The sequence below is a fragment of the Arabidopsis lyrata genome, assembly GCF_000004255.2.
Source record: "Arabidopsis lyrata subsp. lyrata unplaced genomic scaffold ARALYscaffold_3, whole genome shotgun sequence".
NCBI classification, from domain to species: Eukaryota; Viridiplantae; Streptophyta; class Magnoliopsida; order Brassicales; family Brassicaceae; genus Arabidopsis; species Arabidopsis lyrata.
Genome location: NW_003302553.1, coordinates 904237 through 931123, shown reverse-complemented (window position 1 = coordinate 931123; position 26887 = coordinate 904237). Strand labels below are relative to the sequence as shown.

At 36.6% G+C, this 26887-nt stretch overlaps 5 protein-coding genes and 1 long non-coding RNA gene across 6 annotated transcripts; 5 read left to right on the top strand and 1 right to left on the bottom strand.

Moving 5' to 3' along the window:
- Positions 1–75: 75 nt before the first annotated feature.
- LOC9320426 (protein EXPORTIN 1B) lies at positions 76–8283 on the bottom strand. Its single transcript, XM_002882228.2, has 32 exons — positions 7996–8283; positions 7492–7608; positions 7316–7408; positions 7152–7223; positions 6850–6957; positions 6692–6774; positions 6422–6560; positions 6269–6337; positions 6107–6184; positions 5848–5910; positions 5708–5752; positions 5429–5536; positions 5183–5281; positions 4872–5075; positions 4552–4611; positions 4101–4211; positions 3768–3865; positions 3473–3581; positions 3162–3227; positions 2987–3085; positions 2818–2898; positions 2651–2740; positions 2412–2497; positions 2241–2321; positions 1972–2154; positions 1695–1761; positions 1421–1531; positions 1179–1286; positions 948–1085; positions 722–859; positions 529–633; positions 76–439 (listed from the first exon to the last, which is right to left on the bottom strand). Exons 1-32 carry the CDS (start codon positions 8092–8094, stop codon positions 317–319), a joined length of 3231 nt encoding a protein of 1076 aa, XP_002882274.1. The 5' UTR covers positions 8095–8283; the 3' UTR covers positions 76–316.
- Positions 8284–9223: 940 nt separating this feature from the next.
- Positions 9224–11294, top strand: LOC9320425 (probable NADH dehydrogenase [ubiquinone] 1 alpha subcomplex subunit 12). The gene is made up of 5 exons (XM_002884313.2): positions 9224–9427; positions 9768–9794; positions 10571–10662; positions 10759–10868; positions 10962–11294. The coding sequence occupies exons 1-5, from the start codon at positions 9336–9338 to the stop codon at positions 11118–11120; spliced, it is 480 nt and encodes a 159-aa protein (XP_002884359.1). The 5' UTR covers positions 9224–9335; the 3' UTR covers positions 11121–11294.
- A 468-nt stretch (positions 11295–11762) lies between these two features.
- LOC9320424 (D-xylose-proton symporter-like 1) lies at positions 11763–16100 on the top strand. Its single transcript, XM_021033280.1, is given in 15 exon segments — positions 11763–12063; positions 12438–12538; positions 12701–12779; positions 13065–13124; positions 13258–13324; positions 13409–13533; positions 13949–14032; positions 14034–14051; positions 14176–14544; positions 14623–14670; positions 14766–14828; positions 14991–15071; positions 15202–15300; positions 15425–15562; positions 15675–16100. Coding segments are annotated over 15 exon segments (1509 nt in total). The 5' UTR covers positions 11763–12018; the 3' UTR covers positions 15807–16100.
- A 1068-nt stretch (positions 16101–17168) lies between these two features.
- Positions 17169–19339, top strand: LOC110230422 (NADPH-dependent oxidoreductase 2-alkenal reductase). Its single transcript, XM_021033281.1, has 5 exons — positions 17169–17621; positions 17886–18063; positions 18259–18425; positions 18560–18642; positions 18733–19339. Exons 1-5 carry the CDS (start codon positions 17373–17375, stop codon positions 19109–19111), a joined length of 1056 nt encoding a protein of 351 aa, XP_020888940.1. The 5' UTR covers positions 17169–17372; the 3' UTR covers positions 19112–19339.
- Positions 19340–20859: 1520 nt separating this feature from the next.
- LOC110230424 lies at positions 20860–22529 on the top strand. Its single transcript, XR_002333529.1, has 3 exons — positions 20860–21710; positions 21972–22167; positions 22257–22529. It is a non-coding gene; the product is annotated as an uncharacterized LOC110230424 (long non-coding RNA).
- Positions 22530–23401: 872 nt separating this feature from the next.
- LOC110229830 (LRR receptor-like serine/threonine-protein kinase FLS2) lies at positions 23402–25722 on the top strand. The gene is given in 3 exon segments (XM_021030832.1): positions 23402–23699; positions 23797–25592; positions 25594–25722. Coding segments are annotated over 3 exon segments (2223 nt in total).
- Positions 25723–26887: the final 1165 nt, after the last annotated feature.

The window sequence follows — 26887 nt, the reverse complement described above, 5'->3', positions numbered from 1 at the left end:
AGACCGGTTTTAAACCGGTTTAAGGTAAGGGTATTGTGTTCGGGAATTGCGTGCCTGTTAGTAAATAACTTAATATTACTGAATGATAAACTTTTTTAATTAAAACAGGGAATTCGATTCTTCTTGAGATCCTAAACAAATTGTCAAATTTCATTTGATAGTTAACAAATCCAGTCTAACAAAAAAGATAGTAATTTAGAAACCCATCTAACACTTCTCTTTTCTAAGATTTCCATTTCTCAAAATCCATAAGGAAGCTCTACAAGAAAAAATCCATCTCTCTTTTCGAAAATCTCCTTCTTAGACACAACAAGACTTAAGAATCAGCCATGTCGTCTTGAATTTCGCTGGGCGCTATAAGTCCAGGAATCGAAAGCATTCTTTGTCTCTCTCTCTCCATTTGGGCAGCAGCTTCCTCAGCATATAAATCTTTGTTATCCTGCAGAAAATTATCCATTAATTAGGGTTTTTACTGAAATGTGGTATGATAGAAGAAACCAAACTAATCTGTAGCTAAATTTTACACACCTGAGCAGAAAATTCCTTGGACTGTACAAGGAAGTCGCGTATGTTATTCTTAAATCTGCCAGCATCGTTTCTCGACTCGTAAAGTCCATTCACAAACTGTGTCACCTGTTGTGTTGTGTTTTGTCAGTATTCTATTTTCAAGATAAGTGGCTATCGAAGGAAAGAAAATCTTCTGCTTTAGTTTAAGGGTTACCTCTGTTGTAGTCATGTTAGGGAATGATGAGCTTAGAAGCTTGGTGGTGTACTCAAGCACAAAGGCGACATTATTTGGATAAGGATGAGTTACCGTTGCAGCATCCCACAATGGTTCTGTCAACGATCCACTCTCAACCTGAATATTTTATAACTGATCCGTTAATTCCACAGAGACTAGCCAAGTGGTAGATTTTTAAATAAGCAGTAGTATATGTATTATTTACCAGGCTAAATAAGTGCTGCAGCACCAACACATGCAACTTGAACCCAGGCTTATGGAAGGTATCGGTCAAAACAGCAAATACTTCTTGCTCAATTTGTAGAAAGTATGCTTGGTAGAATTTGTTACAGAAGTCAGATTTCTGTCACAAGTCAAAGAGGAACATGTTGTTAAATCATGCATAAAAAAATTAGAGGCTAAGGCTGCCAACAAAACAAGAAGGAAATTCCAAAACCTGAAAGTTTTTCAGCATCTCGAGCAAGAGATTGAGCCCAGTTTCAGCGATATTTCTTTCGGTATGCCTAAATGCCCAGATAACTGAATCCATCACTAGCTTCAGTTGCTGATGATTAATTATAAAGAGGCACAAAAACAAGAAAAGATCAGGGATTACTAGAAAACTATTAATATGGAAAGGGCGTTAATAGCTCTCTAAGATCACACAAAGAATACTAATGCAAGAACATAATCACCAACCTCACTTGACAACTGTATCAACGCACGGAAACAAAATGTAGCAATAGCACGCAGTAACGAGAAAAACTTGAGACGGTGCTCTGGGTAATCTTCAAAATTCTTAGTAATCATCTGCAGAAAAAGATGAAAAACGAATTCACTAGTCACTTCCATGTATGCATAAAACTACGACTAAGTATCACGTAACATATTTTATAATATTTCCAAAGTGTGGACTGACAGGTTAAAAATGCACATGTGAGAATTATTTTCAGTGGACCATAGAATCAGTTACCTCCAATGTGCACTGGAAAACAGCTTCAAATATGAGGGGAACTTCATCTCGCATTACAACCTTGTACCTACACGAGCACATCAACAAGTTGGGTTTAGAAGATAGTAGATTTTCATGTTACATCTAGTGGTAAAAATTCTTTTGAGATTTTACAGTATTGAACATTTTACGCATCAACTAGTTCAATTAATACATGATGATAACTAATAATATTCTTAAAAAAGCAGATCAAACATCATGGATTAATAATACATGCTGATACAGAAAAGAGACATACTTGTTTATTATTGTCGCAAAGAGTGATAAGACTTCTGATTCTCTTGCATCAGGAACATTTCTTGCATAGTCGCCAAGTACTTGATCCATCATTGGTGGAACAAACTGTTTTCCAATGTGTGGCTGGTTTTCAGCTTTGTCTAAAAACGTCTCTATCAGCTTAAGGATTTCCCTCTTAACAGACCTGTTCCGTGAAGCATAAAGATGTAATATTATTCCAGTTTCTAATGTAGAGACATAAATTTTATTTGGTATATCATGCCATCATACCTTAAAAGTTTAACAAGAGATGTTCTCGAAGCGTATGGGCCACCATTAGCAATGCTGCTTGACACGAGTTCACTATACATTCTGGTGCAGTAGAGGAAGAATTAAGTCAATAAACATAAAGAGTGTCTTGTAACTTTTAACTGCAATATAACTGTTGTATAAAGAGTTTACCTGTAAACATTCAGCATATCCAAGAAGATCAACGAAATTTGAGAGAGGAAGAATGTTCCTAATGAAGTTGCAACGCGCGTATTTGTCTGCACACAACTATAAGTTACACCATGCAGCTAAACAAAAGTCTACTGATGCACCAGCTCAACCATAATGAATACTATTTTTATGTATAAAATTCTATCTAATACGTTCAAAAAGGAAAGCAAATTCCAACTAAACTCCTTAAGATGTCAGACCTGGAGGATATTAAGCACAGTACGTATCACATCTGGGTCCTTGAGGATATCTGCACTTTGACGTGCTTGTCCTATTATTTCTGCCCATTTCTACATCATAGAAAAAAATACATTTAGTCAGCTATGACAAAGACAAAAGATGAACAGTACCTTTTTAATTAACAGACCTGATTCGGGAGAGCCATCAACCTCTGGAGGTATTCCCCCCTCTTCTGAGGATCTGATTCTGCCTGAATCATACTACCAACCTGGAGAGAGAGATAGAGACGCAGAGTGAGATCACGATAACAAATAGCTTCCCATCTCTATAAAAGAGGCACGACTAAAAATACGTACAGATTCATAAAATGTATGAATCTGATGAGGTTGAAGATCTCCGACGATTGTAGCAAGGCCTGATAGAAGTTCAGATACAAATGGCTCACTTTCTCCAACCTGAAAAGCTCAGAAGACCCCTTATTAGATGATAAAGTAAGAATTAAAAAGGTGTATCAAACGGACAAATACATACCTGAACAATAACGAATTTTCGTTTACACTTCTGAACAATTTTTAAGAATGTGTCACAAGCCATATCCTGGAAGGAAAACGTAGGGTATTAACTTGAGCAGATTTTAGATAAACCAGACAACCCATAGACCAGAGGGAAAGCAACAAAATGAGCCATAACCTTTTCATGAATATGAGATGTAATAAACAGATATATATGGATAGTAATTAAATCAAAATTTCCAACCGATTCTACTTTATATGAAAGATTAAACCAAGAAACTGTAATTCCTACCGGAATTCTAAATCCAACTTGAACAAGGGAAGAATTACCTGAACACCAGGATGCGTCTCATGCATAAATTCAAACAACTTATGGACAACTGTCTTCAAAAACTTCCAATGGGCTCTTAAGAATCTTGAATATTGTCCAACAACATACCTGAAGCGAACAAGAATGCAAAGATCAATACTCACACGAATCATGCATGGAACAAATGCTAGCAGGGAACAAGGGATACTTCTAGTGAAAATCCCACAAAACATAAGTACCAACAATCCAAGCCAAAATCAACAATAAAATGTACAGGTTTCAATACTAGGATCCATGATGTAGAAACAAACTCACATGATGTTGCTCGCAATAACAGCTTTATTGTCTTTTCCCTTGACGACTTCACATAAACTTAACAAATCACGGATAACCAACACGAGAAATCTGTTTTCCTGGAAAAGAGAGACGGAGTTGAGATGATTAGTAAAGGACACAAGCTTTGCAAAACTCTGGTGGTGGAACCAGTCGACCATAAATCAATGGGAGACCACTAAAGAGCCTAATAACATTAGAAAGATGCTACCACATACCAAGAACCGAAAAGGTATTTGCTACTGCATTAAAAAAAAAGTTTTTTAACTGTTGTTCGTTGAAAGCACAAGTAGACACTGAGAGCGGAGATCTTACCTGTTCTACTACCATGGACCCAGAAATAGACCCAATCGCCCAGCATAAAGTGTTCAGATTGTTCCATGCCCATTCCTCTCCACTCAACTGTTTGCTTAGCTTACTCAACATCTTAGAAGAGAAAAAAGAAAAAGTTGACATCAATACAACAGGGTCATCCAAGACTCTTTAACAGTTAACACTTCACAATTATTAACACTTCTACGTATAAAATATATATTGTAGAAATCTAGGGACACTCTACTGGTCTTCTCCCCTAAACAACGAGAGACCTTTCGTAAGCACTATGCTTTATCATAATCCTCCAAATGCTAATACTCAATATATTTCACAGCATATACAACCATTAGCACGCTTTAACTATTGTAAAGAACTTAAAAAGTAAATTTTGAACAAAATCATTCTAGAGTCCAGAGGATAAGGAAAATCTGGCATCCCTCAAAATAAGTACCTGTTTTTCGGTATCTTCATGATCAAGATGTGAGAGGTAGATTAATGTCTCTCGCATTATCTGCAACGGTTTAAAATATGAAATGGGAATACCATATAATTGAAACAAAAACGCAGGATCATATAATAGAACTTCAATATCAAAAGGAGTAGCAATGCAAGGAAAAATTGTGTCAAATTTTCCTCTCCAAAGTCATGGGTCAAGAAGGAAAAAACAGTGTCAAATAGAGCTTATTTGTATGAATCCATGCGGTGTGTGGAGGACCTAGTATATCTTCTATAAGTGAATAACTGATGATAGGCCATATGTACAGTTGCTACCTTATACTGGACAAGAACATCATTATCCTTCATAGTTTCACGGACAATGTTCCCATTTTCGTCCTCAACAATTAACACTTCTTCAGGCTTAGCCATGCGACTAATCATGAGTCCCCTTAATTTTGACATTGGATCTGAATAAAGTTGATGCCGCTCCGTGACTTCAGGTTTAACACCATCAACTGTGATAGGAAGGAAAGACATCTGGCAATAGCCAAATCAAGACCCAAGGTAAGCATCAAAGCAAAGTTCAACCACTACGATATATAATCCTGAATTCCATTTTATAAAAGAACATAAAGAAATCATACTTGCAATCCAAACAGAGTTGGAGTTAGTGCAGGGTGACCAGCATGATGTTGCGCCCCAAACAACTCCAAAACTAATGAATTCCAATAGTCCAAACAAACCTGTTCACTCGTAAGCAAGCAAAAGCTGTCAGTTTCCAAAGCATCGACAGAAAACATGCGACTATTCGGATAAATAATATAAATGTACTGAAACCTAAAACTGCAAGTATCAACAGAAAAATGTATTAACAATTGTAATTCACATACCTTGAATACTTCAGTGTCATCAACATACGATATGCTAATGAGATATCCCAGACCCGCAAGTAATAGAGAAATATTCTCGGGTGCAGATTCTAGGATTTTTATATGTAACTGCAAACGAAAACATAGAGCACATTTTTGTATTTGAAATGCATAAAATATATGAAAGAATAAAAGACTAGAAAAACAAATGCAAACCATCATTCCTGGTTACACATCCAAATTGTAAAATTCCAGGAAAAACAACCTGACATATCTAACTCAACAAAGAAAGAGAATTACCTTGAAAAACGAAGTGAAAAACAGTGCCAAGTTCTGGATAAAAGCCTAGAGGTAAAGAAGATATACAGTCATTATCTCGGAATGTTACAGTAAAAATCGAAATGGTCAGAAGCCTAATGCACAGAAAAAAAATAACTTGCCTGTTCTTCACTACTTCCAGTTGAATATGCCTCAGGGATATTTAAATTTATAGGGAGAATTGCCTGCAGACATGAAAAGTAGTATGTACATCAATCAAGAAGCCAAAGTAACATGAAAGTCAATCTACATAGAGTACGGAACCAGTAAACGACCATAAGGAGTACATTAACTAATTAAAAGTGAGACTCTATAGTAGGACATCAATGAACAAAGCCATGAAAACAAATAGAAGTAACAAAACAAAGATAACAGCACTACCTGCAACTGATTCATGAAAATGCTGTACATCTTGACATATTGCACATTGTAGAAGTCCCCAAAGTTGAGAGATGCAACCTGCCAGAAAAGAAAAAAAGCAAGTAGTTAGACAATGAGTAAAATAGTGACAAGTAGGACAATCCGAACTACAAACCGGCATACCTCTGACAGACATTGAAGTGTGAGATTCCTAAATGCTGGAACAGGGAAGAATTTAAGTAGGGTCTCCAGCTGCGAATAACCAGATCAGTAATGGGGGATTTTGTAATGAAAGACTTGTTAACCTCTCTCATTCCACTTATTCAAATATATTACCAAAGGGGACTCAAATATGTATCCCAACGGAATCCAAGAAAGATAGGCATGCAATGCAGAGAGTGTTGCACGTATAAGTTCTTGTCTTTGGGAAGCTGAGAGGACATATAGGCATAACTCGTGAATGAGTTGAAACTCGCTGCATATAAGAAAGTAGTATAAATCAGTAAAAGTATGCAAAAAATATTAGCTACAAATTATGGATAGATACTTGAACATAGTTCGTTTTTATTTAAGTATTCTAAATAATTCTTGAAAAGTCTAACTTGCCTGTTTAGAGACTGTTTCAGTTCTTTTATCTTTTGCTGAGTCATCTCTCCTCTTGAGAAATCAAAGACCTCTTCACTTAGGAGCTAAAGACAAGAAGAAATGTTATTTAGGTACACCATGAACTTAATTAATGCAAAGGCCCTTAAGACTGTACTTACTTTCAAAATGGCCATGCAATTCTCACAGATAGTTTCACTAGTCTTTGCAGCTATAACTAGATCAGGAATAAAGCTTTTCCACTTTGCCGGCCACTCATGTTTCACGATCTGTACACACATAACATTATATGTTATTCCCAAAGACTAAACAAACTTTTTCAATATATTGGCAGGAGCAAAATCTTCAGGCGAAATTGGTTTTAGCAAAGCGGTTCCAGAGAAAACATCACAAGTAAATAGATAGTGAACAAAAAAGAAGGACTCAATGCAAATATGCATATTAGCAGGAAATCACAATATACCTGGACCAGGATGACATTTAACTTGTTGACATAAAGCCTTTCCGTTCTGAAAGATGCTTCATCCCTTGAGAGCTACACAGTGAATTCATTATCAAAACAATTCAGTTAACTTAACATCTTAGTTCTAACCAAAAAAACAACCTAATGCCTCTCAAATAGTATACCTGCACAATGATATCAGAGATGTAATTTTTCATTCCATCACGTTGTTCAACGGGTAATGCATTCCACCTATACTTTATAACACCTTCTAGCACCTGTTATATAACAATGGGAATAGAAACAATCAGCTAAATAAAGGCAAGAGAAGAGGAGATATAAGAGAACACTAAAAACTTACCTGAAGGGCAAAATATTTTGTATGTGTACTACTGGTGTTCTGTAGAATGTGAACCACTTGAAGCCAAGTATCAGGATTAGCTTTCAAATCCCGCAAGATAGTATCCGCAGAAGCTCTCTGCAAGGTGTTATCAGAACACATTATTATCTCATGGAAAGATGCCAAGAAAATTGGAGTTTAAACTAACGAAAAGATAGTAGCCACTACTCCAAAAGACTTATCATAACATCGTTTTTAAACAAAAATTAGTTCAGTGTTTGTCCAGATTACAAGAACAACAACCACAAACACAAACCACGGCTCTAAAAGAATCTGCAATCCAGGAAAAAATTAAGCAAAACTCATCCAATTCGTATCGGAAATACTAAACCCTCGCATAACCCCCAAATCGATAAAAGCGACGATAAAACGCATTAAGAGTAAATAATAGAACGCTTAATGTGGTGGCTACACTAGTTCATCGTTAAAATTCTCAGAGAAATTTAGATAAACAATGGGACTCACTTCTTCCTTAGATCCGGTAGCGTAAAAGGCCTCAACAATGGCATCGAGTAAAACGACGTCAATTGGCTGACTCAAGTCTCTTAACTTCTCGGCAGCCATGGCGGAGAAGATTCGCAAATTCCAGGAGAATCAAGAAGAAGAGAACTCGAGACGAGAGTGAAATCAATGGAGGGAAACAAATTTCGAGAGAGAGGGAGAGGGTTTATGGTGGAGCGGTACGGAGGAGAAGCAGTTTAAATATTGAGAGAGGTTTTTGAAAGCCAGCTTAAGATTGACGCAGGCGACCCTGAGAAAAAAGGCATGACTTCTAATTTTGTTTTCCTTTTTTTTTTTTTTTTTTTTCGTTGACCGCCTCAGGTTTGAATTGACGCTACTCAACATATTATTAGTAGGATTATTTATTTTATTTGATAAATTATTCAAAGATTTTACTTCGAATTATAAGGAAAGTGTATTATTCATTGGAAATATACATTCAATTTATGGTATCGCTTATGGATACAATATTCCCACACTTTTCTGAGGTTTTATTACACACACACAAAAAAACATTATTATGTTTAATTTTCTAAAAAGCTTATTCAATCACTAACTAACTGTATTACTTTATTTTATGTTGTTCATTGTTAGATTTTGTATGATACTGCATAAAATAAAAGTTAGTGTTATTAGTTTTTGTATTTATATAATATTATTATGTTTGCATTAATGGCATTTTCCCCAAATATTAACTTTACTAAGTAGTAGTATTCACTATTCATTTGATCACTTAAAACCGGAGCTAAGAGCAAGCTTGGAAAAGCATAAACAAAAGAAGAATTATCATTATATTGAAATCAAGTTTACCATTTGTGAAGATATGATTATCAATGCTTTGAGGAAAGTGGGAAAAACTGATTTAGCTTAAGCCAATGCATAGCAAATTGGAATGCATCGTGGGTTTTATAATTCGTAACATTTCCTCTTTTTTTTTTTTGAAAAAAGTTTGATTTAGTGATTTCATTTTTTTTTCTTTATAACATCTGTGAAAGGGATTTCATTTTTGTTATTGAAAAACTCCTTATAAATCAAAATTATACTTTTGATCAGGAAAAGTGGGAAAAGCAGATTTAAAATCTTGTATTTATTAATATATACCAAAATCATAGTAAAAAATGTCTATTTTTTTGCCACATCATCATCATTGATGGAAGGCCATAGAGCAAGTGGCCCATGTAAAACAGAAAGCGTAGCCCAACAAATACAAAACGATGCGTTTGGCAATCGTCGTGTCCATTGTTATTTCGACACCGAAATCGAATCCCGATTCCGAGAGAGAGAGAGAGAGATAGCGGAAGACGATGGCTTTGACGGTGGCGAAGAGTGCGTTGGAGGCGATTAGAGAGAAAGGTCTCGGCGGTTTAATGAGGATGATCCGAGAAGAAGGCTTCCTGTTAGTTCTTTTTTCGATTCTCTCGTCCTCTTCCTTGCTTTATTTCTTCTCGCTTTCATTCGTTAGATCCCAAAAAATTCTAGGAATTCGCAAGAGTTTTCGGCCGTTTTCGCAGTTTATTTGCAAAGAATGGTTATAATAATTCTTCGGATTTTTCCACCAAATGTTAAATTTTTATCCACTTTCTGTTTGGTGAACATCAATTTAAAACGGTGATCGTGATTTTTGAAATTGGCATAATGTTTCTGGTTGCTTGTAATTTTAAAATCTTATTTGTTTTTATTCCTAGTTTGTGAAATTTCTCTAATTGCTTCTTTCAATTTGATTTACTTCATTGCAGGAGATGCCTACCAGATGGGAACCTTTTGTAAGTAAATTATCTTTGATATTTAGTACTTAGTGTTTCACTTCTCTGTGGATTACGTATATTGTTCAGGAATTCTTTGTAGGTCAAGTTCATTTTCTTATTTCTTATGTGTCCGTTGCTGTGTGAGCGAACATCATTTTGAACATTCATTCTACTGTGAACAGAGCTCACCAATTCTTGAACTGATAACTATTCTTTGACTTGGACTGCTGATTTTGGCATAATTCTGTCAATTCCCTCATAGATGTAATGTAAGTTGGTTTGGAGTTCAGTAAAGAAGCAGTGACACTAAATGACGGTTGGAATGCCAGAGATAGTCTAGTTACATGTTTGAAGGAATTGACAGTATTATGCCAGACGGCATTTCAAGTTGAAGAGGATGAAGAGCTCAAAGATTGGTGAGGCCTGTTTATGGCGATGAAATTGGCCTACAAAGTATTCTTGAAAGCTCAAAATTTATGTGCCTCTTTGACGAATTATATATAAGCTGGATTTTTCATTCTCACAGGCTCTAGATAATTGGTGAATTTGACTGAATATAGAGAAACTTTTCCACAGATCATTTCTTTATGCTTGATATACATTTAGATATACCTAGTGTTGCTCCTATGTTGTGTATTCAGCTGTTGGAAACATGTATATATACAGGTCACATAGTACATACACAGTATGCTTGAATATAGTGTCTTATTTATTCTTTCCCATTCTTTATATTGTACCTTGCTGTTGAGTCGTATTTTCTGATCAATACTGTTTTATGTCTATATTTGACTAAGGCAAACTAAAATACACAACATAGGAGCAACACTTGTTGGTGTTGACAAGTTCGGTAACAAATACTACCAGAAGCTGGGCGATACTCAATACGGTATGTAGTTCTTTTAACTTCATGTTTTACCTATATAAAATCATGCTTTTACCTACCAAACAATACATTGAGACAAGCAATCATTTTTGTGAACAGGTAGGCACAGATGGGTAGAGTATGCTTCAAAGGATCGTTACAATGCATCTCAAGTGCCAGCTGAATGGCACGGGTGGCTTCATTTCATCACTGATCACACTGGAGATGAGGTAAAACCAAAAACCATTTCAAATTCGCTATCTCGTTCAATCAATAGGTGATAAATTGCTTGATAATAAATATCAATGTCTCTCTGTTTCAAGCTCTTGAGTTTGAAACCAAAAAGGTATGGGCTTGAGCATAAAGAGAACTTCTCTGGAGAAGGTGATGCATACATCTACCATTCGAAGGGACATACCTTGAACCCGGGACAAAAGAACTGGACTCGGTACCAATCATGGGTACCCACCAAGACTCAGTAAGGAGATGATATTTTGGTTTATGTTCTGTGAGATTTTCTCTTGAGTGATTTGTTTGTTTCTGTGTCTTTTTAATAAAAGCTATCTTGGATCTAAAGCTGAACAATTGTTTTTTTTTGGAATTTTAATTGAGACTGTAATAATTTGCTGATAATTAAGCTTGTTGTTTCTTCACCTCTGGATATGGTTTATAACTTCTATAAGTATTAAAAAAAATTATAGTTAATCAAATAACATCATCGACAAGAATATCTTCCAAGAAAATTCCATATTTTTTGGGTTAACTTATAATCTTCCAAAAAAATTCAGATACAGAATTTATAATAAAAAAAAATATCTTCCAAGAATGCGATTTATTCATCCCAAAACGGATATCTATCCATAGAAGATAAATGGAAGACATTGCTAGAATTTAATTATAAAAAATATGGTTGCCAGCAAAAACATGTTTTTTATGGGAATTAAATTAAAACGAAATCGTCACCTAGTTTTTTTTGTATTATTAATCTCTTACGTTTGTCGTTTTTTGGTCAACTCTGTTACTTTTGATTATTTTTCTAAACAAGAAAAGTGATGAGAAACATGCAACAATATATTAATTGGTTTCACAGTAGTAAGTCTAATTACCTATTTTTTTAATTGAAAATCAGGATCTTAATTTGAAATGAAGATCGACTATTTAAAGCTCGTCCACTGTCCCGTTAACATCTATATCATCATCACCCTAGCATACTTTGTCGTCTCCCGTCCTCACGTTTCTCTCGTCTGCGAATTCGAAGCTCGTAGAGCTCGAATCAGACAAGTTGCTAATTCGTACAAGCCCAGAAAGAGATCTTTTTCTGGGCCTCCTTGAACAAACCACACTCACGTGTGTCGGGATCCATATCAAGCTTCCGTAGCCATGGGGTTTGATCCCGAGAACCAATCGATTTCTTCCGTTGGACAGGTTTCGCTTCTCTCATTACACATCGTCTTTAGATTATCTTTTTTTTCCCATTCTTCTTTCTCTGTTAGGTTTCCGATAACAAATTGTACTGATTTTTGTATGTTTGGTTGGCTCTTTTCCTGGTCGAATTAAGGGCTTTAAAGACTTTTGATTGCAATGTATATGTTAGGATTTGGCTTGATTTTGGATACCTTTTTCTGACGAAATTGTGGGGAAATTTGTGTGGAGCTCGTGAAATTGGGATTTCAATTTTAAGCTTGAGATTTAGACCTTAGCTTCTGGGTTTGGGATAACAATCTTGTCCTAATTGGTATCAAGTCACTAAGTTGGCCTGATAATTGATTTTCTGATGCAAGAAACTATATATTATGTAGGTTGGTGATTCTTCTTCAGGTGAGATCAATGCTCAAAAGGAACCTTTGATAAAAGAGAATCACAGCCCAGAAAACTACTCTGTTCTTGCAGCCATTCCCCCGTGAGTCATCAATTGTGGTCCCAGATTATTTTGTTTATTTGCTATTTATTGTTTGTTGCCAATATTTCTGCTGAAAGCAAGTGGGAATCTTTTGGATATGCACATGACATGATACAGATTTTTCTAAAAGCATGCTAAGAAGTAACAAGTCATTTATTGCAGGTTTCTTTTTCCAGCTCTTGGAGCGTTGCTTTTTGGTTATGAAATTGGTGCGACATCTTGTGCTATCATGTCTATTAAGGTAATCGTTTAACCTTGTCTAAACCTGTGCTTAGGTAGTCAACTTTGACTTTTCTAGCTTTGTCAAGTCTTTAGCTGTTGTTTCCAAGCTTACGTATCCTAAAGCTGTGTATGTCGGACTAAGATATCCCAGTTAAATGACGCTATTTCGTAGTTCACGCCTGCATTTGCAGTGCCATTGTGTTTCCTTGGATTTCTCCTGCATATTTGTTATGCATGTACATTTGTTCGATTCTCTAAGCCTTTTAAAATTCTGTTAATTACTCTGCTTTTGCCCCCTGTACAGTCGCCTACTCTAAGTGGAATTACATGGTACGACTTGTCTTCAGTCGATGTTGGTATACTTGTGAGTCTATAATTCACATTTCTTGGTTCCTCGAATTTTGATTATTACATTATTTTGTAATCTTGTTACCTCCCCCTGGAACTGTGATCTTTCTTGTGGAAGGAAAAAACTGTAATTTTAATATTTTGTGCAGACCAGTGGCTCACTGTATGGTGCCTTAATTGGCTCCATTGTTGCATTTAGTGTTGCCGACACTATAGGTGGGTTTTCTTGACTTTGTTCATCTTGGTATGTAGCAGTCTCTTTATCTGAAAGAAATTGAATTGTTGGACTGAATTTTCAAGGAAGGAGAAAGGAGCTGATTTTGGCTGCATTCTTGTATCTTGTCGGAGCCATTGTGACTGTAGTAGCACCTGCCTTTTCCATACTGATAATTGGACGAGTTACGTATGGCATGGGGATTGGACTGGTAAGATAAACCACACATCTTTAGTGTTTGCCTGCTGAAACTTGTATATGCCTGTGTGCTCTTCCGATGTGCTCTATTACTGAGCATGTGTTATCCAATACATCCATATACTACCACATATAGACCAACATAGAAGTGTGTGCATTCTTCTGTATTCATATATTGGCTCACTTCTTCGATTTATCGATTGGTGGAATTCGGGACAGAGTATACCCCTATTACTGAGATAGAATTCATCATATTCTTATTCTCCTGTCTCATTCTGTTTTACGAGGTTGAGGGTCATTGTTGATAGATCTAGTTTACTGTTCAAATTAAGATGTTTGTTCTACTGTGAGTGAATCCATGCAGCTAGGGAGTACAAGATTAAGCCTTTTTTTTTAACTCGAAAGTTGATCTGTTTCCTTGCATTTAGACAATGCACGCGGCTCCAATGTACATTGCAGAGACTGCTCCTAGTCAAATACGTGGACGGATGATATCACTGAAAGGAATTTTCCACTGTTCTTGGGATGGTTGTAAGTTCTCGAAGCTCTGAGGATTTTGGAATTTTTATCCCAGTTTGGAGTTACATTATTCCTTTGCTCCGTTTTAAAACCCTTTTGTCCACCAAGTTAAACTGACACATAAAAATTTGTGAAGGGAGGTTATGGAATCGGTAGCCTTTGGGTTACTGTTATTTCTGGCTGGCGTTATATGTACGCAACAATTCTCCCTTTGCCAGTTATTATGGGAATTGGAATGTGTTGGCTACCAGCATCTCCGAGGTGGCTTTTATTGCGCGCTCTCCAGAGAAAAGGGAATGTGGAGAATCTTCAACAGGCTGCAATTAGGTCTCTTCGTCGCCTTAGAGGGTCTGCCATAGCTGACTCAGCAGCTGAACAAGTAAACGAGATCTTGGCTGAACTTTCCTTTGTGGGTGAGGACAAAGAAGCTACATTTGGTGAATTATTTCGAGGCAAATGCTTGAAAGCTCTCACAATAGCAGGAGGGTTAGTCTTGTTCCAACAGGTTGGTGTAGTCAATTCATTAAATTTTCCTTAAGAAAATGAACAATAACTAAATATATTTGTACTTTTCAAATTATAGATAACTGGGCAACCAAGTGTACTTTATTATGCACCATCAATACTACAGGTTTTTATTTTCATCTCTACTTAAGTTTAAATTTTTGCACTAGGAGGAAACTCACGAGAGAATTAACTTCATTTACCATTAAAATTACCTGTTAGACTGCCGGCTTTTCTGCTGCAGCTGATGCAACTCGGATCTCAATTCTGCTCGGTCTATTGAAGGTATTTATATTCTTCTATCTGGTTTGACATGTCAGATCTTTTTAGCAAAAAATTATGGAAGCATTGATACGTGTTGTAGTACAACTGGTACCAATGTTAGAAGTAGTAAGTATAAATGAATTTTTCCTTTCGAAGACTTGATGTGATCCTTTACTGTTGCAGTTGGTTATGACAGGACTTTCTGTTATAGTTATTGACAGAGTTGGAAGGAGACCTTTACTTCTTGGTGGTGTTAGTGGCATGGTATTCTTATGTCTTCTCTTTTAATTGTTTGTTCCAACAAGTACCACATGTTCACTGTCTTTTCAATCACATGAGACAGAAGCTAAAGGATCCAGAAATTTACTCTTTTGTATCTTCGATTGTGTAACAGGTGATCTCATTGTTCCTCCTGGGGTCCTACTACATGTTTTATAAAACTGTACCAGCTGTTGCTGTAGCTGCATTGCTACTGTATGTAGGCTGTTACCAGGTGAAATTTTCTTACAGATTTTTCTGATAAAAGTTCCATCCAATCCATGCACTGCCATATGCAGCTTTGTATTTTCATTAAAAACTCTGATATGTTCTTAAGAGGCTTTCCATCAATCTTGCAGCTATCCTTTGGCCCTATTGGTTGGCTGATGATTTCAGAGATATTTCCATTAAAATTAAGAGGTCGAGGAATCAGTCTAGCAGTTCTTGTGAATTTCGGAGCAAACGCACTTGTGACATTCGCTTTCTCACCTCTAAAGGTAAAGAAACTTCTTTTCTTTAAATATTATTTCCATAGAACTAAGCTATAACTTTGGATGGACAATGTATAACGAGAGATCCCTCACTTAGATCGCTTGGTATTGTTTGCAGGAGCTTTTAGGAGCTGGAATCTTGTTCTGTGCATTTGGAGTGATATGTGTAGTGTCTCTCTTCTTCATATACTACATAGTGCCAGAGACAAAGGGTCTCACTCTTGAAGAAATTGAAGCCAAATGTCTCTAAAAGGTTTCTCATCTTAGCTCCACTTTCTCTGCTAGCTGCATCATTGCTTGAGGATCTGAATCGCAAACGCACCAGCCGCAGGTGGAGTCCGCCATTTACCGCGGAATTTTCACTGTTTGGATAACTTTAAAAGAATGGTTGCATCTCGCTGCAAGATTTGGTGCGTTGGACAAGTTTGCTTAATTTGTATGTTAAAATGTAAGAAGAAACGCGTTCAAAATTTTGTGATTGTATGAAAATAATGTGAGACTAGATTTGAACCCGCGGTACACCGCGGGGCTATAATTTTTTTTTTAAAAATCTAAATATAATTAGTTTTGTTTATTAATAGAGAGTATAATATAATATTCGACCTATTTTATAAATGTACCATCCATATATCTATATTAATAGTTTTGAGTATATTAATTGTGTTTTAGGTTTAAATGGTATATCTATATATACACTTAAACGACATTTGACTTTCTTCTTCTTCTTACCTCAGTTTAGGAGAAAGATTTTTCTTGCGGTACACCGCGGAGCTATTATTTTTAAAAAATATTTTTCTTCCTTAAACTTCCAAATCTAGATTTTACCCCGCGGTACACCGCTAGTCGATTTTTTTATAACTAAAAAATTATTTTGCAAAATTTTAAGTTGTATTTGTTTTGTTAATATTGTTATTTTGTTTAGTGTTTCTGATTTTATAATTAAATTTTGATTTTTAATTCTAGGATTTCATCCATAGTATATTGTTTAATATTTATATTGATCCAAACCCGTTACACCATATAACCCCGTCCCGTAAAATTAAACATCATTTGTTATTTTTTTTGAATAATATTTTTATGCACTACGGATCGCAGGTTCATGCGGATAAGCCCGTAGAGAGTTACGGGTTTGCGGGTAGACCCGCCAAAAGAGAAGCTATCGTTTGAAACCCTTTTTTTTGTTTAGAGGTTTTAAGAAAATATCCCTAAAAAATAATTTTCATTATATGAAAAAAAAGAAGTAGAAGAAATTGTAGTATCAACATTCCCGATTTTTACATCACTCGTTACAATTAATTTTTTTTTTTGCAGATAAAAATTAGAAGTTAACTAAGTCGAAATTTTTAAAAAGATTGTGTAGAGATTTTTGGTAAATTGTTGAGAACATATTTGATTTCAAAATTTTTACTTAAATAGATAAGGAAAGATTTTGTAGAGACTTTTGCTAAATATATGAGAAATAAATTTCAAATAAAAATCTTTACTTAAATAAAACAAATCTAAATAATTAATGCTAATGGCATGTCATTGTAAATACTTCTCAACTTCAGGATTTATTTGCTAATTGTGATCCAAAAATGTATATATAGATTCAAAATCTTAACGTCGTCACTGATTATTACTCCTATTATACGAAGCATATTATGACGTCATAACAGGAAACATAAATAAGAAAATCATTGTTTATATTTTTAGCGGTTTGTGGCTATCATCGTACTACGATTAACAAAAGCCTATAAATACAAGCACGTCCTCTAACGTAGGAAGAACACAAAAATCATCTTTTGTGGTAAAGGAACCTAAACCGGAGAGAAAAATGGCAACCACATGCAATGCGACGACGGTGACCAACAAGCAGGTGATACTGCGAGATTACGTCACCGGTTTCCCCAAGGAATCAGACCTCATCTTCACCGATTCCACCATCGATTTAAAGATTCCGGAGGGATCGAAGACGGTTCTGGTGAAGAATCTCTACTTGTCTTGCGATCCTTACATGCGCATTCGCATGGGAATTCCCGATCCCGGTACTGCTGCGCTCGCTCCACCTTACATTCCCGGCGAGGTACAAAAACGACGCATGTTCTAGATTGTTACGGATTTACACGATTTTGTTACGTTTCGAGGTTGTTTGTTACCCACGTTTTTGGAAAACAATTCCACTATTAAAACAGAGATGGATTTGGAAACATTGTTTTAAAATTCAGAAACATTTTTGAATACTGTGTCATCTAAGAAATTGTACCATTATTATTAGGAGTGATTGTCTTTTGGAATATTATCTTACTTACTGTCTCTGGTGCTAAAGCTTTTGATGTGTTGTTTGCAGCCAATTTATGGGTTTTCAGTGTCAAAAGTGATAGATTCTGGGCATCCAGATTACAAAAAGGGAGACTTACTTTGGGGATTAGTTGGATGGGGGGAGTACAGTCTTATAACTCCAGATTTTTCACATTACAAGATCCAACACACCGATGTTCCGTTATCCTACTACACTGGACTTCTCGGTATGTACTTCTCTCTATGATTGATTATTGGCATGATAGATTGCTCTGGTCTTGGATTATAATGCATGCTTCACTGAAACAGTGGCTCCTAATCATGTAGAATAGTTGCTAACATATCTAATAACACTGTTCAAAACTCTACAAGTTTCAGTAGTTTACTTAGTGGTCTTAGAAGCATTGCTCTGTTTCTGACAGGTATGCCTGGTATGACTGCCTATGCTGGGTTTTATGAAATCTGTTCTCCTAAGAAAGGAGAAACTGTCTTCGTGTCAGCTGCATCGGGTGCAGTTGGTCAGCTCGTGGGACAATTTGCAAAGATTATGGGCTGCTATGTCGTTGGAAGTGCAGGCAGTAATGAAAAGGTAACCAGACTTTTCTTGGACTCTAGCTATTTACCTTATCAAAAAATAATTAAAATTCGATTGGTTAAGGTCTTTTCTTTCTATCAAAAGATTCACTTGCCCCTTTTTTCATTCTCTAATGAGTTATGTTATAGGTTGATCTTCTCAAGAACAAGTTCGGGTTTGATGAAGCTTTCAATTACAAAGAAGAGCAAGACCTTAATGCTGCCCTGAAGAGGTCAGTAAATTCTGCTTTTGGTATCATCGATATATCGCGTTGTGATATATAGAGATTTGACTCAAAACTATGATATATTTTCGTGACCAGGTGTTTCCCGGAAGGAATCGACATATACTTTGAGAACGTAGGAGGCAAAATGCTAGACGCAGTGCTCCTAAACATGAAGCTACACGGCCGTATCGCAGTATGTGGTATGATCTCACAGTACAACCTTGAGGACCAGGAAGGTGTACACAACCTAGCAAACGTGATCTACAAGCGGATTCGGATTCAAGGGTTCGTGGTCTCTGATTACTTTGACAAACACTTAAAGTTCCTGGATTTTGTGCTTCCGTATATAAGAGAAGGAAAGATAACTTATGTTGAGGATATAGTTGAAGGACTTGAGAACGGACCTTCAGCTTTGCTTGGACTGTTCCATGGTAAGAACGTCGGCAAACAACTCATACTGGTTGCTCCTGAATGAATCAGACGTCTTTAGTTGGAGAATGAGTTACAAGAATTTGTTTAGTTGTGTCGGAAGTTTAAGATTATACATTCTTCCACTTGAGTGACTTGAAAATAAAGCCTCTGTTTCGTAGGAGTAACTACAATTTTGCATTTTTGGTTGTTTGGTTTGATTCTTTGATTGATTTATTCTACAATTTTTGTACCTACAGATATCTAAATAATAGAAACTCACACAATTTTTGTACGGATATTATGATGTTTCATTAGTCAAGGGCCTTTGTTATAATAAGTAACTAATAAGTCGAAGAGCCCAAGGGCCTACATGTGCTTCAAATAAGTGGGCCTTTGTGATAAGTAAAGCCTAAATAAAGGTGTTGTTCTTTGGTAGAGAGAGCTTCGCGAACAATTTCCTCTCTCTCACTCTCGATAGACTCTTCATGTACAATGGCGTCGAATCTCCTAAAATGGATGCAGGTACTTGGCGATTATCTTTACCGTACTTAATTTTATAGCTCTTTCTCTTCCCGAATACATCCTTTAGATCGTGAATCACTTTAATAACTCTGTTATGTGGCATGGTTTAGGTCACTAGTACAATTTGGTTATGGTTCTCCCAAACTCATACAATGTCCATGGAGCTGCGCTTGGGGAGAAGGAACCTTGGGTGGGCACATGAGGTAGCTGAGGATGTGAAAAGGTAAGTAGAACCTAATTCTGGCTCCGGAAACGCTCTTCTGCTTCGAGGTACGTTTGATTTCTCCTCTGTTTGCTCTCTAATATTTCCCTTTGGGATGTTGAGAATTATTCGTCGGAGGGAGAAGAAATTATTCCGAGCGGTTAGGTTTACATTGGTTTTAAAATTAAAATTGATATAAATGGTAGTGAAATTAGAATTGATTTTGGGTTCGGTTTACACTGGTTAAGAGAAGAAAACAAAAAAAATATTCACGCGATGGGGATTTTGGAGACAAGTGCGTCGATTGAAAAAGGCATGATGTCGAAAGGGGGTACACCTCCAGAATTGCTCTCACTCGCGCAACGCTCAATTTGTGCGAGTGGGTCTGAAATAGAGCCTTCTGGTTGGCTGAAAAACTCTAAAAAAAGTGAAATAATATACATGTTGCTAGCTCCTCTCTTATGTTATTATTATTTATTTTTTCGTCTTCTTCTCTCAATGTGATGAAAGTTGTTGTTTTTTCTAAGATACAATTGATTCTACTGGAAATCCATTCATGTCACCAAAAGAACACATAATTTTGTGAATTGGTATGCTGGCAAAGTTTCATTCAACAATTTTGTGTTCATAGAGGATAAAAAAACCTAAGTAGCACCGAAACGGGTACGGGAACTAGAAACGGGTACGGAAACGGGGACGGAAAACGGCAAAATAAAAATTCATAGATACGGGTACGGCATGGGTACTTCAATAAATATATAAGAATCAGTGTTCTAAAAAGCGGTCTAGGCGGTCGCCTAGGCCCCGACTAGGCGCTAGGCTTTCATGCGACGCCTAGATAACCGTTTTGACCGCCTAAAATTACATAGATTTTGTTTAATATATTTTTAAAATTTTTATTAGAGTTTTATTTATATATATAGTTATAAATATTCATATATTGTTTAATATAAATAGAAATAAATGTTTTATCTAGTTTTTGTTTATAATTTCATAGTTTTTAGTTTTATATAGATATTTTATATAACTTTTATGTATAATATAATATTTTATGTTATAAACGTCTAAACCGCCTAAAATATCGCCTAGACCCCGATTAGGCGTTCTAGGCGCTAGGCACTGGATCACCGCCCGCTTAGCGCCTAGCGCTTTCGTGAACACTGATAAGAATAGATACCTATATACCTTTAGTGAGAGGCAATTAGAAAGTTAATGGGAAAATTATAGAAGAGAAAAGCAACTAGAAGGTAGAAAAACATGAAAAATGTGAGGAGGTAAAAATGTACTCATGATAAAAGGGTTGGGAATGAAATTATAAGGATGTGAATGTTAGAATTTCAATGTTGTTTTCCTCTGAATTATCTAAAAGTGTTTTTTAGAACACTAGGAAACACCAATTTTGAAGCTAGAATATCTCGGAAACGTCCCCATATCCAAAACATTCCGTCCCCATAACTACTTATTGTCCCCGCCTTACTCGAAACGCCTTGGGGACGTTTCAGAGCTGTCCCCATGATGTCCCAGTTTCCGAAACGTCCCCGGTACGGGAACGGCTACCAAATAGAAGTCCCCGTGCTTCCTAGCAAAAAACAACTTTTTGGAAAGTGATTTGACAATACTTTGTTTAACTCTCTTGATAACATCACTTCATTCACCACTGTGGTTTTAAAAGGGATTGCTCACAAACTTCTGATCTTCTTTTTCTGGCATTAGAGCTTTAGATTGATGATGCTGCCACATTATATATATATATATATATATTTTTGAAATGATTGAATTTGGGTTTCATTGAGCTAACTAAGATCACATTAGAGGAAATCATGAATCAGAGAGGCATCTGATTGCTTGTGTTTAAGCTTGAAGAAATGTTTGTTCATTGCGCAGATCAAAGAACAACTGGATGCAGACAGTGTCGGTTTATGTCTGTTGACGGACTTTGGTAAGTCTTGCTTAACTCTTTATTCTTTGTTCAATCATATACCAACAAAGTTTATACAAATCCAAGTTGTGAGGTGATCTGTGTGTTGGAGACTTCTGTTTCTGAGATGAAGATGGACCACTTGTTTTCACTAATCACCTGCAACTTTAGAGCCCATCTTCGTTAGTGTGACTAAAGTCTCGATTCTGCAGAAAAATAATTAGAGTTTGTAACAGTTGTATTAAAATAATTCTGGCTTGATGTCTCATTGTTCTGGTGCAGCATTAACGTGGTATCAGCGGCGTTCAAGGGAAATCCTCAGTGAACAGGCAGATGATGATGTATAAAGCCATATGCGAGGAGGAGCTTCAGAATGTGGTTCATGCCGTTGATCAGATGACAACAAAGACTCCTTCACAAGTTTGAAAGGCTTACACAAGTGACCAAAGCTCTCAATGAGCCTGCAAACATTCTTGCTGTATGTTATTATCATTTGACTTTTTTTTTTTTCTTGTTTCTACTGATTAGATTACACATTACTTGTCTGATATTTTCCGTGATGAACAGGTTCTAGATTATGTTGCGAACCTGTCAAACATGAAGAAGGAAGAGCTTGCGGAGTTAAGTTATGTGAATTCTGTGAGGTTGTTTTCTTATACAGGTTCTAAATTTCTTACAGACCAGTAGAAATGGTGTCTCTCTACAGAATTGTAACATCATCTCTGATCAAAGAGACAAAAGAACAATCATCTTCTGTTTCTGCTGTTGTGTGTTATATTATTTGTTTGTCGTTAATGTGTTTGGACAAACTCATTCAATACCAAAATCATCTCTCATTAATTGTTGTTTCTGTTGCTTACTTGGTAGAAGTTGTAACTATGTATCGTTTTCTGAAAGAGAGGTTTGTTCTGCATACTTGTGTGATTTACATAAAGACAGATCAACAGAAGAACAGAACTAAACACAAACACTCTAAACAAGACCACCTCTCCAACATGAGACATCAAACGCCATACACACAGAATCTCGTTTAAGATGAAGCAATGCCAATCCTTCCACTGCATTTTTAGTTACCAAACTTTATTTTCCTCTTTGCTTCTTCTCTGCATAACTTGCTTATAATCCTCAAAAACAAAACGTCTACCACCAAAAACATCCCCGGTAAGTGACAATCTTCCCTCCTACTGTTAATGGCTCTTTCCGGAAGATACAAAGACTTGCAGACTTCATACTAACATCAAAGAAGACAATGACGTGGTGCGCATAACGAAACCTCTGAGGGAACTGAACATATCCATGGAGTTGTAGATGTAGTGGTCAGAATCAAGATTGAGGATATGATAGCGTTGAGCTGGTTCTAACCAAAGAATTCATGGCTCCTGCTTTCTTGTTGTGTATCTCAGGACCAAGCCGCTTCTCTCTCTGACACACAGACCAGCATTGGTAGCCTGATATCAACGTCAGAGTTATAGGAGATGGCTTGTTGAATCAGAGAAAAAAGGAAACTACCAAAACCAAATTTCCTTTTTGTGATCAACCTTAAAAAAAAAAAAAGGAAATTTCCTTTTTGTGATACTCAACCTTAAAAAAGGGAAATTTGTCTAGAAGATCTATAAATAGAGAGGTTTTATCATCAAACCAGACATCTCACACACAATTTGTTCTTTGTGTTGGCTAACTATAATCAATCTCTAGAGTTTGGAATTCTCTCGATGGCACTCCTTCCGAAGACAGTAGTTAAGATAGCTTATAGAGAAACCAAAACATATGCCGACGATCTCGAGGACGATATATCGTTTATACTAAGGGTCGGAAGAACCAAGCGCATTTGTTCGCGGAGTGCTAGTGGTCGTGAAACCCCAGTTCAACAAACAACCATTAGCAAGGAGAATGCTATAGAGCTCGATTACAAGATCGCACCTAATTGCCTTGTCAACGAAGCAAGGTGTCGTGGACTGGTGGACCTTCTGTTGAATCTTAGAAGGAATCAATTGTCTTCGACCCCCAAAGGTGAAATATTACAAACCATTCATTATCTTTCTTATCTCCTAAGACTTTCTTCATGTGTTATATATAAGATCAACTTTTATCTTTTGACAAATTTCAGGCTACTCAGAGATCTGCAGACTAAAGTATCTCCAAGAGCTCGATTTAGGCAGCAATGCTTTGACAAGTATGCCTTACTGTCTGAGTAACCTAACCCGTCTTCGAACTCTTGATCTATCAGGCAACCAATTGAACGAAAACTTGTCTTCCTTTGTGTTTGGTCTACCACCAGCACTTGAGTACTTATCACTTCTTGATAATAACTTCAATGGTTCGTTCTCGTTCAATTCACTGGCCAATCACACAAGACTCACAGTTTTCAAATTGTCATCAAAAGTTGGTATGATCCAAGCTCAGAGTGAGAGCTCGTTGGTTCCACTGTTTCAGTTGAAGATTCTAACATTACATAATTTCAGTCTTGGCAACACAATTCCTGGTTTTCTTGTTCATCAACATGACTTAATCTTCATTGATATTTCTTATAGCCAGTTGACAGGAGCATTTCCAGCTTGGCTTTTGCAGAATAACGCAAGACTGCAGACTATTTTACTGAATAACAATTTGTTGACAGAGCTTCAGCTACCAAAGCTGGTTCATGGCTTACAAGTTCTCGATATCTCGAGTAATAAGATATTCGATTCCATTCAAGAAGATATAGGGATTTTCTTTCCACACCTGAGGTACATGAACTTTTCTTCAAACTATTTTCATGGAACCATTCCATCTTCTATGGGAATGATGAAAAGTCTACTAATGTTGGACATGTCATTTAACGATCTATGGGGTCAACTACCTCAAACATTTTTAAGTAGTTGCTACTCGTTGAAGTTTCTGAAGCTTTCCAACAACCAACTCAAGGGTGAGATATTTCCGGAGTATGCAGATCTTACTAGCTTAGCTTGGCTAGCTCTTGATGGCAACAATTTTAGTGAGAGTCTCGGAGAAGGTCTATTGAAGTCAAAGAATCTAACTCTTTTAGACATATCAGATAATAACGTTTCAGGCTCGCTCCCACTTTGGATTGATAGGATGTCAAGCCTTGAGTATCTATACATGAGGGGAAATCAGCTCAACGGTCATTTCCCTCGCCAGCTACAGAATCTAAAGCTTAAGGTTATAGACATCTCACATAATAGCTTCTTTGGTTCTCTACCAAGAAATGTTGAGTTTCCAATTCTGAGAGAGTTAAGACTACAGAACAATGAGTTTATTGGCTCAATTCCGGACGCTTTGTTCGAGGCTGAGCTACTGGAGGTGATTGATATGCGGAACAACAATTTTTCTGATATGGTTCTGAATAATGTTGCCAAGGCATCTAATTTAGGTGTTCTTCTTCTACGGAGTAACAGTTATGAAAGTCACATCCCTGAGAAACTATGTCAGCTAAGTGAAGTTGGTATCTTGGATTTATCTCAGAATAAATTCAAAGGTGTTATACCATCATGTTTCAGTAAAATGTCTTTTGGTGCAAAAAAGTATGACAGCAACATGTCATTTGATCCAGTGGAAGGCTTCTCACAAGTTTCATTCTCGCAAAGTTGGAGTTATACATCAGCTATCAACCTCGATGATGATTTCGCGTATGGTGCTCAACGGACACCAGCAATCATAGTGGATTTTCTAACGAAAAGAAGATATGAAGCATATCAAGGTGATATTCTGCGTTACATGTATGGGTTGGATTTGTCAAGCAACCAATTATCTGGTGAGATTCCAGTTGAGATTGGAAACCTTCAAAATATCGTATCGTTGAATTTGTCAAGCAACTACCTCACTGGCTCCATACCAGATAGCATTTCGAAGCTGAAGGATTTGGGGAGTCTTGATTTGTCCAACAATAAGCTAGATGGAAACAGCCAATAAGCTAGATGGAAACAGCCCCCCTGTGCTAGCCGACCTCAACAATTTAGGATTCTTCAATTTCTCATACAACAACTTGTCAGGTGAAATCCCTATCAAAGGCCATCTTCTACAGAAATCAAACTAGGCCAGTGAAACAAAAAAAAAAAGCATAGATGGCGAGACAGATACTTCAACTTGAAAGAAGATGGATTTAGCTATATTACCCAATGTGATAACCAAAGAGAAAATTGGCCATAGGAGGAAAAGCCGATAACCATCCCAAATCAGCCGAGAATTTCTCCAGCTTCTCATCTGGCGATAACTCGTGATCTTCATCTGTTAAATTATTGAATAAAGTTAGAATTTTTAATACAGATAAACATTAGCGAAGAGAAAAAGTTTAATCGGGTCAGAGCATTGGGTTGATGTAGAAGTACGGTATTCGTCACCCACATGATCGGAGAGCTAGACTAGACGGAAGGAGACAAATACGTCGGCGAAGCGAATGAGGAGACAAAAGGGAAATTGACCTGTCATCACGTGACTGTCACGTGCTCGAAAGGATATTTCCTTTTTGTTTTTGCGTCCAATTATATAAAAAGGAAATATTTGACCTTAATTTCCTTTTTGTTTTATTTTTAAAAGAAATTTCCTTTTCTTTCAGTCATAACCTTTCATTATAAATATACTAATCTCTTCTTAAGAATCGAAGTTGTCATTCGTCCAAGAGCAAAACCCTAACGTGCTCTTTCTTCTTCTTCTTTTTCTTCTTTTAAAAACTTGAGTTTCTTCTCGAGCAAGTTATGTCGATCGTAGCTAGCCGTCATGAATCTCGTTCTCGCTATTGGAATTATTCGTTGGGTTCGTATCTCTTCCGATTTTTCTCCGACTAAATTTTAGTCAATCATTAGAGAGGGCAAGGAGATGTTTAAAGGTGAATCTGGGATTATAAGTTAGGGTTTCAGGGTTACGGTGCTGAAGTTGTGGCCGAGATATGGGAGAACACGACGGAAATTGACAACGATCGAGATGGAGGAAAATACTTCGTCGGAGATTATTCGTGATGATGTCACACCACACAACGGCTATTTTTGGATGATGTCATACAAGGGCTATTTTGGAATTTGGTTGAGTATGGAGAACAAAGAACTACGGTGAAGATTTCGTGAGATGACTTGAGAGAAGACGCCTGGAGAGGGTCTAGATAAGCAAAAGAGTCTCGCGTTACATCAATTCCAGTACGATTCCAAGTGAATTTCCTTTCCCTTTTAAAATCAAAAAAAGTTTTAAAATTTTTACTTTTTTTTAAA